We start from the raw sequence: 16,254 nt of genomic DNA, 5'->3' as shown, positions 1-16,254 counted from the left end.
AGCGCCGCTCCTGACTCCGGAAGAAGTGTGCAAGGAACCACGTGAGCGAAGGTGCCCAGCTTGACGCCGTGGCAAGCAGACACTAGTAGTATTGGCGATGCTATAAACCAGCCGAGGGAGATAGTTAAAAGACGAGAGAACGACGTTCAAGCACCAGATTCTTGGCCAGATTCGGTCTCTTCATTCCAGGACTACCTTTTCTTTTCGTGCTCCCGTTTTTCCTTTATCAGTGGAAACTCGATGGTTTATGTCGAGTAAGGAGATTGAGGCGCGGTGGAACGCAACCGTGCGGCAAACAAAACGAAGTGTTTCCATTTTTACACGGGGCCAATAGTACTGGAAACACTATTGTGTTGATCATCTTTCGAGACGTTCTACAGGAGAAATCAGTGGAGTCACTGCGCGGAATTAAGGCGCGTCATGTTACATTCACGTGTAGGCAGCGGTACGGCAATCGCATCTGTGCCACAGTGTGTCGTTCATGAGGCTCTGAAACATGCTGAAGCTCCTCTACAAGAGATGTGTTTGCGAACTAAACTCCTACGCAGCCGGGTGGTCGGGTAGCGCGTATGGAGCGGGGCGGAGGACGTAGTAGGCTGCCTGCAACACACTCAAATTGGGGCTGCAGCCCGCTGCACCTCCGAAACAGAAAGAGTTGCGACTCCCCGAACGCATCATTAAACGGTAGTGATAGGCTGGAAAGAGCAAACGAATAGGACCTAGGTACTACAAGTGCTGATAATCCGATGCTCTCGTTATTCGCCGGAGAGTCAGTACATTCTCCGTAGTTGCACCCTAGCAAGAGGCGTGAGAAGCGCGGGGAAAGCTTTGCTGTCGGTTCCCGGCCTGTTGGAACCTGCCGGAGCCCGCACCTACCCTTCGCTGCTTGCGCTCTCATTCTGGCCACCAGTACTTCGGCCTTGAGGTGGCGTGCGTCTGAACCACTGTGTAGGGACTTGTTCTAGCGTCACTCCGCACTGTTTTCAGCGCTTAACAAACTGCTTCCTGAAATGGCCAGTTGTTCACATCTGAAACAGGCCTGTTCAGCTATCTTTTCGGCTACCTAGTCCATTTTTAGGAATCTCTGTCGGGAATCGAAGTTGACTTCAGTTTCTCTTGGACAACCATGTTTGACCATGCTGTCTAACAGGACAGCCCCCCGGCCGCAAGAAAGCGAAGGCTCTACTTCTCAGCTGAATGGAGTAGTCCCACGGACTTGAAAATCGAGCAGTGAGACCGAGCGATATCAATGCTAGTCATATGGACGACCGCATCCGTTGCCAGCTTCCTGCCTTTTTCCACTCTCTTAGGAATGTTGCTGGCTGTGCCTGGTTGAACTATTGGTAAGCAGTTGTGCGGGGCTGTAACCCCAGCTAGCGGGACTCACTGAATTACAAAACCATAGCAAGGACGATCCGGACACCTCGCTAAAGTTGCACTTGCGCGCGGTTTCTCGCGAATAGACTCTAATCTGTAAGCACAATTCCCTAAGCGCCGGCGAAAACCGGTCCTCCCCAGTGAGGACGGCTGTGGACTCCCAAGCTAAGACAGTTCCAGCTCTCCATGCTGAATACTCCAGTCCAAACTCGCTTCTTCCGTTGCCTTGATGTGTTGGATGGACTGGGACCGTGCACTAGTGCTCCGGCCCATGCTGTCGCTGTCACAGCCCGGAGCCCGCTGAGGCTGTCCTGGCCGCGAGGGGCGTGCTCTTATGCCAGGTGGTAGGCCGCCGTGTGACGCGAGCTTAGGATAGCCCCACGTCCTCTCCAAAGACTTCCGGCCGTCGAGGTTACCCTTCATCAACAACCGGCACTCCATTCAGCACCATGACTGTCCCTTCTTCAGCCGCGACTGGGTGACCCGCCCTCTTCTCCGAGCGCCGCAAGTCGCAGAACACGCACAATTGCTGTACCTGGCATTCCAGTGTCCTTTTCTACGAGATCTAATCCACGTAATATTTCCGCAGTTGCTGTCGGGATTTCGCGGGAGATGCACCCGCTCTCGATACACACACCATGTGGTCCAGCGGCCGTGGCCAACCGCCAAACAAAAGTATCCTCGCGTCACAGGCGCCGTTCCTATTTGTGACATCGAAAAAAATGAAGAAAATAGATCTGACAATGGGACGATCTTAGGCTGAGCAAACTCACAGTGGCGCCAGTCTGTAAGCTGCTGCGCAATTTCCTTACTTGAATGCGATGGCACTGTCACAGCAGTCGCCAGGAACTCTAGTTGTCCCATGTTCTCTTGTGCCGTGGAAGCTTCGCTGGAACCGCCCGCTCTGTCTTCCAGCACCTGCACGCTGTTGCATTCCGGTTGAGAGAAATAACTAAGGAGAGGAGAACTTTGATTTTCTTTCCTTCCTTGTATCCTATCACTGGATCGCCGGGGAACCCGAAGAAGCTGAGTCTGACGCAGAATGCCTAGCGACACACTTAGTTTACTGTCCGCTCTTTCGACAGGAGTTTGCCACATTCCGCCGTGGTCGCAATGCTGTAGTGGTACTTCCGGTGAGGGAGGCCCCGACGGTTCAGGCTCAGTATTCGACCCCGGGGACATATCAGAGGACACCCTGCATGCAGTGAAAGCACCCACGACAATCTCTTTCCCTTGCGAAAAAAAACTCCAAAGCGTATACCGTTCGCACCGGTAACCCAGCAGACTCGGTTGCCAGCTGGCTGATGTCTTCCAATCAGTCCCGAAGGCTACAGATGTCGAGATAAGCCCCGAAACAGACTTCAGACAGCCCGATGCGGGCCAGCTTTAGAGCCGTGCCAGCAATACCGTAGCTGTGACTGGGCGTGGACGGGAGACTGCAAGCACAATGACGACTACGCTGGAAGGGGGTGTTCGCCTGCTAAAGCAGGAGCAGTTGCGCTCACCATCTGCGGTCACGATTCGACGGAGTGCGGCGTCCCCATTCAGTTCTTGGACACGAGACGCGGAGGTCCCCCGTTCTTCAGCGTGCTTGGTATTCATATCAGAAAACTGGAAAGGCGAGCTTCAGGCCCGTGCCTTAGCTGCTGTCTCGCCGGACCTAACAAGCAAATGCGACGCAGCGCCAGCCCGGATTCGGCACAGCCCTTTCCAAACCACAACCGAGGCAGCGAGTAGTAAGAAGGGCAGCACCGCCATATAACCTGCAAGCTGCCCGGCCTGATCAAGACAGGACCGTCGGTCGCTCACTGTTCCGAAGCGGCGACGCTAGAGCGGTAGACTGGGGGGACCTGGAACTCACGCTCTTGGCCTGTTTTTACCGGAGTGTGTTGTTGCGGAGTGACAGGGTCTCTGCTCTTCTCGAAGGATGTCTATTGCTACGCCCGCCACAAAGACGTGTCCCCTAGGGAGCACGATTGCTGACAGTGGTTGACACGTTCCCGGGCTGTTGCACTGTACGGGATCCCGCCCCCTCAAGCAAACTTCCTTGACCAGCTTTCAGTCCAAACCCGCGCTGTCCCCCTGTAATACAGGGGGACCTAGTCGCTATGTTGTGGCTGTCCGTTCAATACTAGTCAACCAAATGGGAGGTATGAGTTGGAAACTATGGTCCTGTACGGAACCACGCCTAGCGCTGTTCGGAAGTCTTCTAGGTCTTCAAACGATACAGCACGCAGGGCCACTCGTCCTTTGACCCGTGTTAACGCTTACGAACTGTTACGTGAGACCAAAGGCCTCAGACGGCACCGTTGTCCCGGGTTCCTGCGTGACATCGGACAATTTCACCAGCACCACACTTCGTTCTCACGAAAAATGAGACTCCGACAGGCCTTTCAGTATAGTCTTCAAGAAATTCTATCAAGAAGAACAAGCTCACTATCTAAGGTGCAGCGCAAGGTTCCAGTGGCCGAAGCAAACAGCATAATGACAGACTGTCCGCGTGGACACCTGCGGCAGGCTGACAGTCAATTGAGCTCGCAGCAGGTCTCACTCCCGGAGACCTCCAGTCCCCACACCCTTGTGACTTCAGCCTCCACTGACGGCAGCTATGTTGGTTAGAGCATAGGCCTCTGCGTGGGATAGACCAAAGTGGGGCACTCACACTGGCGTGTGAAAATCAGGATAACTACCTGAGTCCGCCGAGCCCCTGATGGGACACACACACGGTCACTTTGGCGGAGCTACAAAGTGGGCACGCGCGTCCGCGCGTGCACCCGGGAGCCCGACTGTGCTACAAGAAAATAAGATCCTCAATCATTTCAAGAGCACTGCCGCCGGTAGCGCGGCATCAACCAAACCAGAGTTAACGGAACGCCACGCTACCCCCCCAGGGTATTCACGAGCGATGTAAGCCAGGGTGCGAGAGATGTCGGCTTCTTGCCTTACGACCTGTTTGGAAATGAGCCGCCCAAACGGAGGAGTCACAGGCAGCGGGGTTCTACTTCACCGAAGATGCAAGTTTTTCCAAGGACGCAATCAAGATGCCATACGTACCGTTTAGCTGGATAGGCCGTGTCGTGGCGCTCGAAAAAGAACAAAATCGAAAGATTCGAGATATCGGAAGCAGTGGCTATGAGAGCGCTGGATGGGTTCTAATAGCAGCAATTTCCACACTGCGAAGCAGCGCGAAACAGCAAAAGTGAGGTTCTCAAAGAGGGCGTTCCCTGAAGCTACTGGCTCTGGATCTACTCGACCACTAAGGCGTAACATCCAGCCAGCAACGCAAGAGTCGACTCTCCCCCCGCAAACCCAGTGTGCAGCCACCGCTTTCACTGTATGCGCCTCTCCAGCAAACGTGCAACGACCAGAGAATGACGATCACCCCGAACCCTCCGGACTGTTCTACGTGCGGTTATCCATAGTCAATCCGGTGTCCTTCAAGCAGCTGCAGGTGCCGATGTCCCCGCGAACGCCGGCATTCTTCATTAAAGGAAACCAGCTTTATCTGGACATCCAGGCGGTGCCGTGTAAATGGCATTGGTATCTTTCCTTGTGTCTCACGGCCTTGGAGGTAGGTGCACCACATCCGAACTCTATCCCGTGGTTCAACAAAAGAGACCAAACAGTTTAAGGCACGTCCTCTGGGTCCCTTTCTTCCCATCTCCTAAACCTGTAAACCACGTGACGCCGTTGCGGACACTCTGTGCCCCTGCCCTGCACTTCTGCAAGACCGGAGGATTCTAGAGGAGCCGAGAAGGATATTCTCGTACTTCGGTTCCTCTCTCACTGCCCTGTGTGCAGACTGGTGCTCTGAGGATTTTGCAAACGACGCTGAAAAGAAGAAAAAAAAACACCTGCGCCTCCACTTACGACCTTCAGCGAACCCAGGTATGTCCACTCCTCCCACACACATGTGTTGGACGTCAACGCCCGGCGCCCCTGAACCAGTAGCCCCGCCTCCGACCTCAAAGAGCTGTCATCTACACACTCCAACGGCATACTGGTTCTTTCCGACCAGGACACCTGCTGTGCGCATCTGAAGCTGGGCGACTACATGTACCCAACAGGGAGTGGCTGTTGGGTACAGCGCACGTTCGAACCTCACTGCGATGTAGAAGATGACCGAGACGATCTGTACAAAAAAGAAAAAGACGGGAAGCAGTTGCAGCACTTAGAGCTTTCGAAGAAGAAAAGTGTTCCTGGTGTTTCCCTGACCTTGCATCGAGACAATGACACCCGCTAACGTTTTTGGACAGTGGACGGTGTACCTGAAGACGACGACCGCCCAATCATCTTGACGTGACGGCAAACAAGAGAATCTGCAGCTACAGCGGTTAGGCTGAAGACGCATCGTTCCCTTGCGTCTCTGACTGATAGCACAGTTAGTGACGGCACGATCCCGGCCAACGGATACCCCATCACGGTTCCATGTGTTGCCTCCCTTGCGACAGGGAAGCGTGCCACGTAGACGGCGTCGGAGAGGACGTTTTCAGGATTGCCTCCGTTGACACTTGATTCCACGCCCAACTGGGAGATTGTCTGCGTTCGCGACGTGCTGCCTGCGCTAACGTTGTCCGTCCTCAACAGCAGACGATCCCTGGTACACCCCCTTCCCACCTCATGGAATCCGCGAGAAACCTAACGTTGACCAGCCACTCCGAAGACATAAGAACCTACCTGTCGGTGTTTCTGCGAGAGAAACCAACCATACATGTGCCGAACTGTTTCGTAATTCTACCCGGATCCCAAGGCGGCGTACCAGCCAGATACGTTTGAAAACGCCGAACGTCTTCATGAAGACTGGGTGCTACAAACACCAGTCCTTCTCCTTTCCCATTAAACATGGACTCTCCCTCTCGCCGCCTCTGGCCGGTTGTGGAAAGGAGTGTGCGTGGATATTCAGTTCTACGAGCTAACCATTGACGTATTGCTGGGTTTGCCCGATGTTCCGCTTACGAACGCCATTACTTACGAACTGTCACGGCCAAACAGCGTCAAGAAAGGCAGGACACTCGAGTGCTGCCTTACCCCTGTTGTCAGTCACATCCGCTCAGCGTCCCCGGGTCTTTCCCGTGTTTTGCATCCGCTCGGTTCCAATGCACCAGCCGAGCGTTTTTATACTGAAATGCGATAGAAGTTGACTTGTTGTATCTCTGAAGTACCCTCACCGGTCTCCTATCTCGTGGCTCGAAATGGACCGGGCCCCAGCTCCACCGCAGAAGCTTCACTGGCCCTCCGTCTCCACACTGTAATCCAACAAGACCACATGGGTGGCAGACCCCAATGTGGTAGAGTGAAGTAGTAAAAACGCGGCAACTAAGAATTTCAACGACAACAAACCGTACAGCCTGTGGGAACGGGAGAGCACGCCAGTTTGGAAAGACAGCAGACGTCGTGTCCCTTTAAAATGGTACTGGCGCGCGCTTAGCTGTTAGCACCGGCGCTTCGCAGTGCTACACGCGGCATCGGTCTTTTCCAGAGGACGCTCACTAGGCTGTTGCGGCGCTAGGGAATCCAGAATGCGAATGGATGGACACGGGGGGAAAGATAGCCTCGGAGACATGTGGTACGTACACCGCAAGGCGTTCTCCAGAAAAACAGTGAGAACGGGTTCTTGCAGAAAGGCGCTAGCACACCGGGAAGGCTGCCAGCAGGTCTCGCCGCAGGCTGTGAAAGACAGGGAAGACTTGGAAGCTTGTTGTCCGAGACGCCGGCCGCGGAGTAGTCGAACACACGGAGTAGCAGTATGCACTGATGATTTAACAGCATCGGCTTCGCACTGTGTTTCCAGCCACGAGTCGTGACAGGTATCAAGGCTCAAAAAACCCCAGGTTTCTGAGAGACGGCTGAACCCGTCACTGAACTACTACCTGAGGGTCTAGGGCAGCTGCACTCTCTCCAAGAGCGCGCTCAATGCCCGCGGTTTATACGGATGCCCCCGCAGACGACGCTTGGACTGTGTGAACAGCCTAGCGAGAGTTATGTCTCCGGCCACTCAGAGACATCCAAACATTACTCACTACTGCCTGAAACAAAGGAGCGCGACGGGGAAAGTGGGAAAATGAAGGCAGATGTCACAACTCTGTAGGCCGCGGAAGATTCTACTGCTCTGCTGAAGTGGTACGATCAGCGAAGCAAACCCTCACAACGAGATAGTGACAACTGCTTAACACGATGCCACCACAGCCAGTTATATCACAGTGCATGTAGCTGTCTATGTAGGTAAAAAAGCACATTGACATGATATCCTTGCCCTGATTTCTCGGTGAGAGCTGAAAAAGTACAGCCGCACCCGCAGCTTACACGTACTTACGCTTGACTAAGGCAGTGTGGCACGAAGCTTACGGACTGTAAAGTAGCAAACCTTAAATCCTTGAGTCTTGCGAAATAGAAGACCTCTTCGGACATACGGTCGACTGCGTACACGGTAAGTGCACTGCTATCTTGACAGCGGGTACTCTTCTGTGCCTCCCCCCCCAGATCTATGTATCAAGAAAACATTTTTCGGGTGTTCTCGCTCTCACACAGCCCGAAAGCAGCACGATTTGGCGAGAAAAAAACACTCCAGACGGAGACCACCAAGACTGCAGCGGAACTGGCCTGCCATAGTGTGCGGCCCCGTTCGACCAGACAGCTGCACTCGTGCACAGAACCTGAGCTCCGGTAGCAACCCAGGCGCGACGGGCGTCGTTGGTTTTCTGGAGGGCTAACAAGGGATACACCTCTGCCTAGGCAACAGAAAGTAGACCCACCACGGACACGCGACTGAGTTGAAAATTTGGCTTCGCTCGGCCTCTAAGAGAGGCAGCACTGTGCTTGCTACAGTCCAGTGAGGCTCCAAAGAATCTTTTTAATCAAAAATTCTTTGGAAGCAAACACCGGTGTATCACTGAAAGGAAAACGGCAATGAGCAGGAAACACAAAAACCCGAGAGCGTACTCCACCAGCTGCCTGTAGTGGAGACAACCACCCCTTTCTGTCCTACCCGCCGACGACCTTCCTATCATGACGGCCAAATGCAAGCAATGGAACCCAATTCTGGAGAAGTACTCATTGTTAGGACTTGCTACTGAGGACCGCCCCCCCACTACGGAAAACGCGCCGGCAGTACGTTGAGGAAGCCATGTGAAGCGGCCGACAGATACACCACTCAAGCCGCGGTGAATCTCTACGATGTGCTTTCCAGTAGAAGATGCGTGTCGGGCAAGCACGGGAAGCCTCACCGCCTGGAAAACAGAACGGAGTACGGGGTTGAACTGGAGAAAAGAAGTGTCAGCAGAGTTACGTCTTTGTCAGATGAGTACTTTTTAGTTAGGCTCCATCAAAACAGCGTGACCGCTTACAAAAGCTGATGTCTCCTTGGTTCTCTTTTGGCTATGTAACTAAACGACGTTTTTCGCCCTCTCTGCGAGACGAAGGGCTCTGAGCAGAAGAAAAGCTTAGCTTGATTTCATTTTTCAGCCTCTAACTGCAACCACAAAATGACAGCACCCGACTTACGGCTAGGACCGGAGGAAGGATGATTACAGCCTGATAGGAAAACATGTCAACAGAGGGAGGAGAGACAGGAGAAACAAACCACGGAGAGACGTCTGGGGAGTCTTTTCTGAAGCGCGAAACTCCCGCTCAGCTCCCTCTGATGACAGCCACAGCGTGCGTCCCTCTCGGAACGAGAAACACGGTGTCCTCTATGCCTTTCATCCTGGAGGGAAGAAGTAGTAGGGCAGCTAAAACTTATACTCTTATTTCACGACATATATACAGGTATACATACACACATACGAGACTATGGAATATATAGAAGCGCTAGAATGATCGACAGTGCGCAACCCGGGCACTCCCACGATTGAACACGACTATGGATGCATGAAATCGAGCGACAAGCTTATGAGGCGTTCAGCTGTAGCCGTGCCTGCCTTCGTCTCTCTAAGTCTACTTTTTGTTCTGGTGAAGAAAACGAGCGTTCAACAAGGTGGTGCTTCTGAGGAACCCCCAGTCGCCCTCCCATCCCATCCGCTGGAATTCTCCCATTCTAGGAGTCTTTCCATGCAGTGGCACGAAGAGCAGAAGTAGGAAAAAAAGAGGTGCAAAAAGCATACCGGACCCTGCCGAGACCAACCAGAGAGAAGATCTCGTGAGGCACGGCGTGCGAAGAGTGTCCTCAAGCGGAAACGACAACGAAAAATAACATCACAGCGCAACATGGCTTCCAAGAGAAAGAGACTCTACTCTGACGTATACGAAGAAGCAGACCTTCCTCTCCTCTAAAGACCGACACATGAGATTAGAATGAGCACCGCAACTGGCAGGCTAGGAAAGCCTATCACCGTGGTTGTCGCAAATACAAGAGCGTTAGAATATAATTAGTGAAGCCGTAGTCGCAGAGAAGAGTTACTCCCTTGATTGCAAACGACCACTCGCTTGCACTTACAACCTAGAGTAACAGGACATTGAAAGGGGTGCCAGGATGACTCACGAAAAACTGGGAATGTGGGACAAAAGATAAACACGTGAAAGACGGATGGGATGCATTTGGTCTGCCGTCTCCCTCTCAGGAAAACATGTATAGAAACAGACCAAAACGAGAGAACGTCTTTCTATGGTGACCCTTGCGTACGAAGAGCTCTAAAGTCAGGTTTCTGAAGAAGATGAAGATGTTGGCGTCTTCTGTTGCTGTTGTCGGGGGAGCGTGAAGCAAAGTGTTCCAAAGCAAACTCCCTGGCGTTTCTTCTTGGACACCGCAAGTTACTCTCTACACACTTGAGCGACCACAGCGACACCAGCTACTCAAACCCAGCCTATTCTTTCTTGCTTTTCCGAAGTGCCACTTACTTAGGAAATTGACGACAAGGTAGCTAACGGTTCGAAAGACAAGAATCCGCTCTTTCCTAGTCCTATACATTGCAGACAGCTGCGTTTTTCTCGGTAGGAACATTGTGGCCGACGCTGTGGCCAAGAAGGCAACACCTTACATGCTCTCCCTTAGAAATGAAGCAACAGAAAAGACCAACACACTTCGTTGTTCAAAACTCCTGGCTACATATAGAATCCCACCAGCAGGAGGCGACTGCGCAGGGAGGTGCTGCCCGAACGAGGAAGAATTGCTATATCGTCAGTTGCTGGTCGAATGACTCTTCTCGTACTTCTGCCTCTGTGTATACGTCTTGACCATTCACGGCCGATCTTGCATTCACATGACACACTGCAGAGACCCTGTACAGCCTTTCGGCATGCAAGGAGTACAACCGGCAGAAGATAATAGAGGCACACCACCCTATTCATTGACCCCCAACTGCAACTCGAGTTAGGTAACAATAGTCAGGACGCAAAACGACGAGAATCGACCTTCTGAAGCTGTTTGTCTCGAAGAGTTTCCACTTCCAAGAGAGCGGCCAGCCCACCCGTCTGTAAAAGACCTACGATCTAAGCGAGGAAGGCAGCAGCACAGGCTACAAGGCTCCATGCGTGCTAAAGACAAAAGAAACAGCTGAAGACGAGACAAAAGGGAATTGGCTGGGAGACTCGGACCAAGAGACGAAGACGTCAAGAGAACTTTGGACAGCGTTCAGCAATCAAGTCAAGATTTGAGAAACAGTTTAAAGACTGATCTCTCAGTACACAGCTGACGCGCGCTGGTTTCCAGCAACACGCACCACCGTCCTGGCAGATATAATGCTCACAGATCCGGTGTGACGAAAGACCGCGCCCGCCTTTGCTCTTTCTTGCCCCCCGTCGTGCGGGCAGGGACTTTTCAGAAACTGAACGAAGGAGATTCCTTACTCGGCCTCTGCAAGTAGATCCCTTTGCGATGCGGGACCGACAGCGCTTTGCGACAGAAGTAGAAAAAGAGCAGCTACTACCGTCGAAGAAGCTGTACGACTTTCAACACCTAGGAAAGCCACTGTCACAAAAACAGCGTCATTGGATTGACAGCGACGTCTTCTCCCACAGTCCGTGTTTGTCCGGGAAACAAAACCAACACCCTCGAGGGAAATTGCAGTGTGATAACACCAGAGGCCAGTTGCAGACGCCTAAGCTGTGGTGCTTACACAGAACGAAATATGAATGCTGGTGCTTGGGAGCTGTCACGACCATCTGCTAGGCGACAGGAAATCCGCACAACAGAGGGAGCACCAGAGAAGGACTTACATCCTCGCTGGAAACCCACGATGACAATGCAGATGAAGAGAGAGAGCAGCAGCTAAACACCCGAAACGCCATCTCACTGCAGGCGGGCAACAAGACACTATCCCGATCAAACATATGAGAGAAACTAGCCTCAAGAGAAACGCAGTTCGGCAGCCACCTTCTCTGAGGACGGGGGAGGGCAGTAGCAGAGGAAACCTCTCTTGAAAGAAGCTATTACTAGTGCAAGGAGGGAGTGCCGGGATACTTACATCACTTTCTCTGAGGCGTAATAGAGGACACACCGGACTGAGTTCAAAGGGCAAAAAACCCACGCGCGGCAGCGAGGACAGAAAACCGGAGAGCTCCTGGACACAAATGTGTGCAGATCTAGGTGGGCATTCATATACGTTATAAGTGCTTATTACAGTCAAGGGGACTGTCCTGCCCCATGTAAATAGGGTAGGCATTCGCGAATATCCTCAAATGGACTTCTTCCGCGGCGCGAACCGGGGGGGGCGCTGGTGCCCTCCCGAGCTTCTAAACCAAGCAAAAACACCCGCACAGCTGCTTTCCCAAACGGGTCCTTGTGTACAGAGAACAGACGCCATTCAAGTGGGCAGCGGGCTCTCGCGAAATGGGTTCGTCCGTAGCTGTGACGAGCAACTGGATTGGCGGGTGTGTCACTCGGATCTGGCCGCGTGCTGTCTAGGCATCCGTGTAGTAAAGGATATGCTTTTCCAGAGGACAGCAGACGGATACGAAGCACGAAACCATGTAACAATAGAAGGTCTAAATCCGCGAGGTAGAACGGAGGGGACGGTGAGAAACCCTACGTATAGCATTGCTCGCTCTCCATAGAGTGGTGGCTCTGATAGTTTTCTTCAGGAGAAGCATACAGAAAGCAAACATTATTGCGTAAGCCACTACTCGCCCTTCCGTCAGAAGATGGCTGAAAGAACACCACACATCCAGCACAAACGCACGCAGGGACGCAGTCTGCGCAGTGCAATGTGGCCCTACCATACAGGAATAGATATCAATTCAGCCAGTCTCTAGTTTCTCCTGTGTACAGCTGGGACTCAGCTGCTGTGACAAGACTAGATTACGCGTGCACGAGTAGCCTAGTGTACCTCCGTCTGTGTGTGGAAACCAACGTGGAGTTTCAACTGATGGAAACCGAAGGAAAACTGATCAATGAGCGAAAGAAGAAAACGCTGCAACAACATGCGAGCTAACGCACATTAAGACAAGAAGGAGAAAGTGACAGCAGATAGACCGATCTGCCACGGGCACCCATGCCTAGACTCCTTGGCTGCCAGCAAGCATGGGCAGCCCTTGTTTCGCTCTCGTCATCCTTCCTCTGTCCGTTACAGGTTGTGTACAGGAGTGAGCTTCTGGCTTCGAGAGAAGCGCTACACGACTGGACAAGGGAGCCCGGGAGTCTCTTGTCTGTATCTTTTGTCGCTTTGCGGCTCGTCACACATTTATGCATTCTCATGCTCTTCTTCATTGTGTCCTTGCGTTATCCCCCCCGTCCTGTTTCCGTAGCTTTTTCCGGGCACCGTCTGCATTCTGTGGCCCTCGTTGTTAGGCGATCGTCAAGCCTCTGTGGATTGCATGGCCAAACCATAACTCAACCACGAATACGCTTCACAAAGTCTACCTAGAACGTCAAAAACCAGTCCGGTCTGCTGCCTACCATATTAAGCTGTTGTCTCTGTAGCTCTCTGTCCTCTAGTACAACCACAAGGACAAATAAACGAGATGAGTTCCTTGCATACGTCTACAGATCACGTAGAATGAGTACTGGCACCGAATGAACGAATGACACCGGACGTCAATATATCACGTAGAAATGAGTGAGGGCACTGAATGATGGAAGGACAGTAGACGGACGGCGGTGTCATACTTGTTCGAGAATCACGACTCGCTTTGTTTTTCTTTTGATCTCACCCGTTTTTCCTCTGAGCATTCCTCCTGAACGCGAGGCCGTTGTTTATCCGACTGGGCCGTTCCCCAGTGACCCATCTCTCCTCTGAAAGGTTACTACCAGCTACGTGAGCCATATTCCGTGGACGAGTGGGCTTTCCGCTGAGTCTACTATGCTCAGGCGTGGCTAAAACAGTCTCGCGTCTTGAAGTTTGCCCAAAGGCTCCCTGCTGCTGCTTCCCCTCTTCCCCTTCCTCTAGGTCTTCTCCTTGCGCATCTTCCGTAGCATTCACTGGAACCCCACCGTCCGAACCTTCTTCCTGTCCCAGTGGTCTTCCCTTCCGTCTACCTGCAATTTCTCGCAGAACCTCCCTGGTCTTTTTGAAGAGGCGTTTCAATCCGCGGAGTTTACGGCCGCCCCCCTCCTGTCCTCCGTGTTCGTTATCACCTTTTACGTCATTCATATCCAGACCCACATCAGAAGCATAGCGGAAACCAGTTCGACTAGTTGGTGGTACAGGGGAGACAAGGCTCCTTTCCGTGCCGGCAACAGTCACACGATCACCTTCATTGGGACTACGATCAACATCTTTTTGCTTAAGTTTTAGGGCATGGCTACCTGGGCGCCGCCCAGCAACAACGCGACTGTAGTACGAATGACCTGTTTCAGCCCGAGGATCAGGGGTACTGGGAATAGCACTGGTGGGAGAGCTAGTGCGCCTGCAGGGATACTTCCCGTAATGTCCCGTCGGGAAAGATTCAATTGACCCGAAGGGATACTGGTCGTCTTGTCCGTCATGGAGGGGCAGCACTCCAACCCGACGATCGTAAGAGAAGCCAGCACCACGGTCAGGAGAGGTGACAACGACCTCAACACCGGGATTTGACCGGACACCTAGTGAATGAGGAGGACGATGGAAAGTACCATTGCCCGGCTCTCTGTGAGTTTCTGTCGGGTTTGTCGCTTCTCCGGAACTGGATACCTTATACAGACTGAAAACGAGAACGGCTAGATAAACGCAACGCAACGGACGGTAAACGAGGGTCAAACCTCGCGCCGTAGACTCCTCGTCGTGCTTACTACTTCTTTGACAGTGCGCTCGCCGAGGGAGTGTACGAGTAAACATGGCGGGACAGGAGGTCTCCATCATCGGACAGGGAAGGCCGGACCAATGTTGAGAGGGGTTCTTACACCATGAAGCGAAGCCTTCTGGTTGAAGTAGCATCGGCGCATCGCCACGCAACATTACAGTCAGTTGCCCGAGAGTGTGCAACCCCCCTGGGAGAGTCGTTAAAGTGGCACTAAGATATCGCACTGGGATGAGGGATGGACTGCCCCTCCGGTTAGAGTCTAGGAACAATGGCCGAGCGATAACACAGTCAAGCAGACGGAAGTGTACAGTCGCTAAAGACCGTACGCGGCCCCGGAGAAGAGCAACAGACCATCGTGATCCAGAAGAATTTTGGGAGTCTCGAAAGCAGCTGAGAAACGGACGCAGTGAAGGCTGACTGTCAGGCCCTGCCCTACTGGCGCAAGGAACATAGCGGAAATCAAGAGTCCGAATCCGCAGATATGCTTTGTACGACCCCCATGTGACGCAATATGACTATCCGCAGCGGCATTCGAAGCAAGGAGTATATCCTTCACGACCTCTCTTGTGAGGACACATCCACAGCCGCAGAAACCGATCAGGAGAACCAGGTGTCGAGAACATGCTTTCTCTGAGGTGGTCGAGCAGAAGCGCTAAAACGCTCTAGTTAATGCGCATGCACGCAGCGTCCCGACTTCTGGCGGGTACTTATACACGCCACGGGGAATGATTTGTGGCAGCATCCTCGGCAGTGAAACGAGCTTGGAACCTGCGGCCCATCGACAGTCGACGACAGGGTGGCGGGGATCACGAGACAAGACCGCACTGCTTGTACGAGGCAGGAATGACTCACGGTCCAACAAAAACCGCGGGACTCAATCACTCCAGCAAAGCCACTTTAATGCCCTTCATCGTTCTAGTTTAGTGTTGCTTTCTGAGCATATAGTGAAGGAGGAGCCGTATACCACGGAACGGGCTGAAGCCTCCTGCTCGAGAGGAGCCACGACAGCTAGCATAAGTAAAGAGCCTGGACGTGTAGTGGGCAAAGTCGCACGAGCGCTGTCACCTACTTCGGTCGAACTACCTCGGCGGAAGGGGACTAGGCACTGAGGACGTGCAACAGGTATGCGGTGATTATTACGGCCTTCCTGCCGGACGGCCTCTACTTCAAACCTGGCGTGCAGTACAGTGCCGCGTCATGGGACTGTTCAATGATCCATGCCGCTCATGGCTTGGACCCACCTTCTACAAAACCGAAGGCATGAAAGGCCCGTTATAACACGACCGTGACTGCTTGACCTCTGCACTAGACTTAAAGCGAAGTGACAGATGTTTCTCATAGACATGCTCTCATTCTGGGCACTAACGGTTTGTTCTTCGTGTACGATGGCCACGTTCTGAAGAAAGATGGACACAGAGTAGTGTCGCCCCAACTATTATGTAACAAACCTACGCCTAGAAGTAGAACTCCTGGCCAGTCGAGTGCACCCTTCGCAAGCCAGCAACCGTAGAGTGAAAGAAATGATCTCATCTCGGCAGCCGGCCGGCGCAGTGTTAGTCCTGGCCGCACCAAATTACCTCCACGGCCAGTTACGCGATATTCCTGTCAGGAGGAAATGTTGAACCCGGGAGCGCCGCTGGCAAGAGACTCCACTCTTGCCGCCAGAAAACTCGGCTACCCCGAAGTCAATTGTGAGTCGGCTCAGCAGGCAGGCCGGATCTCGGCAGT

General features: G+C 52.9%; 1 protein-coding gene across 1 annotated transcript; it reads right to left on the bottom strand.

Moving 5' to 3' along the window:
- Positions 1 to 10,737: 10,737 nt before the first annotated feature.
- On the bottom strand, positions 10,738 to 15,460 carry CSUI_003609 (uncharacterized protein). Its single transcript, XM_068063805.1, has 2 exons — positions 13,459 to 15,460; positions 10,738 to 12,454 (listed from the first exon to the last, which is right to left on the bottom strand). The coding sequence occupies exons 1-2, from the start codon at positions 14,679 to 14,681 to the stop codon at positions 12,295 to 12,297; spliced, it is 1,383 nt and encodes a 460-aa protein (XP_067924218.1). The 5' UTR covers positions 14,682 to 15,460; the 3' UTR covers positions 10,738 to 12,294.
- Between the last annotated feature and the right edge of the window lie 794 nt (positions 15,461 to 16,254).

This window comes from Cystoisospora suis, assembly GCF_002600585.1.
Source record: "Cystoisospora suis strain Wien I chromosome Unknown contig_1635, whole genome shotgun sequence".
In the NCBI taxonomy this organism is placed as follows: Eukaryota; Apicomplexa; class Conoidasida; order Eucoccidiorida; family Sarcocystidae; genus Cystoisospora; species Cystoisospora suis.
This window is presented reverse-complemented; position numbering and strand designations above follow the sequence as displayed.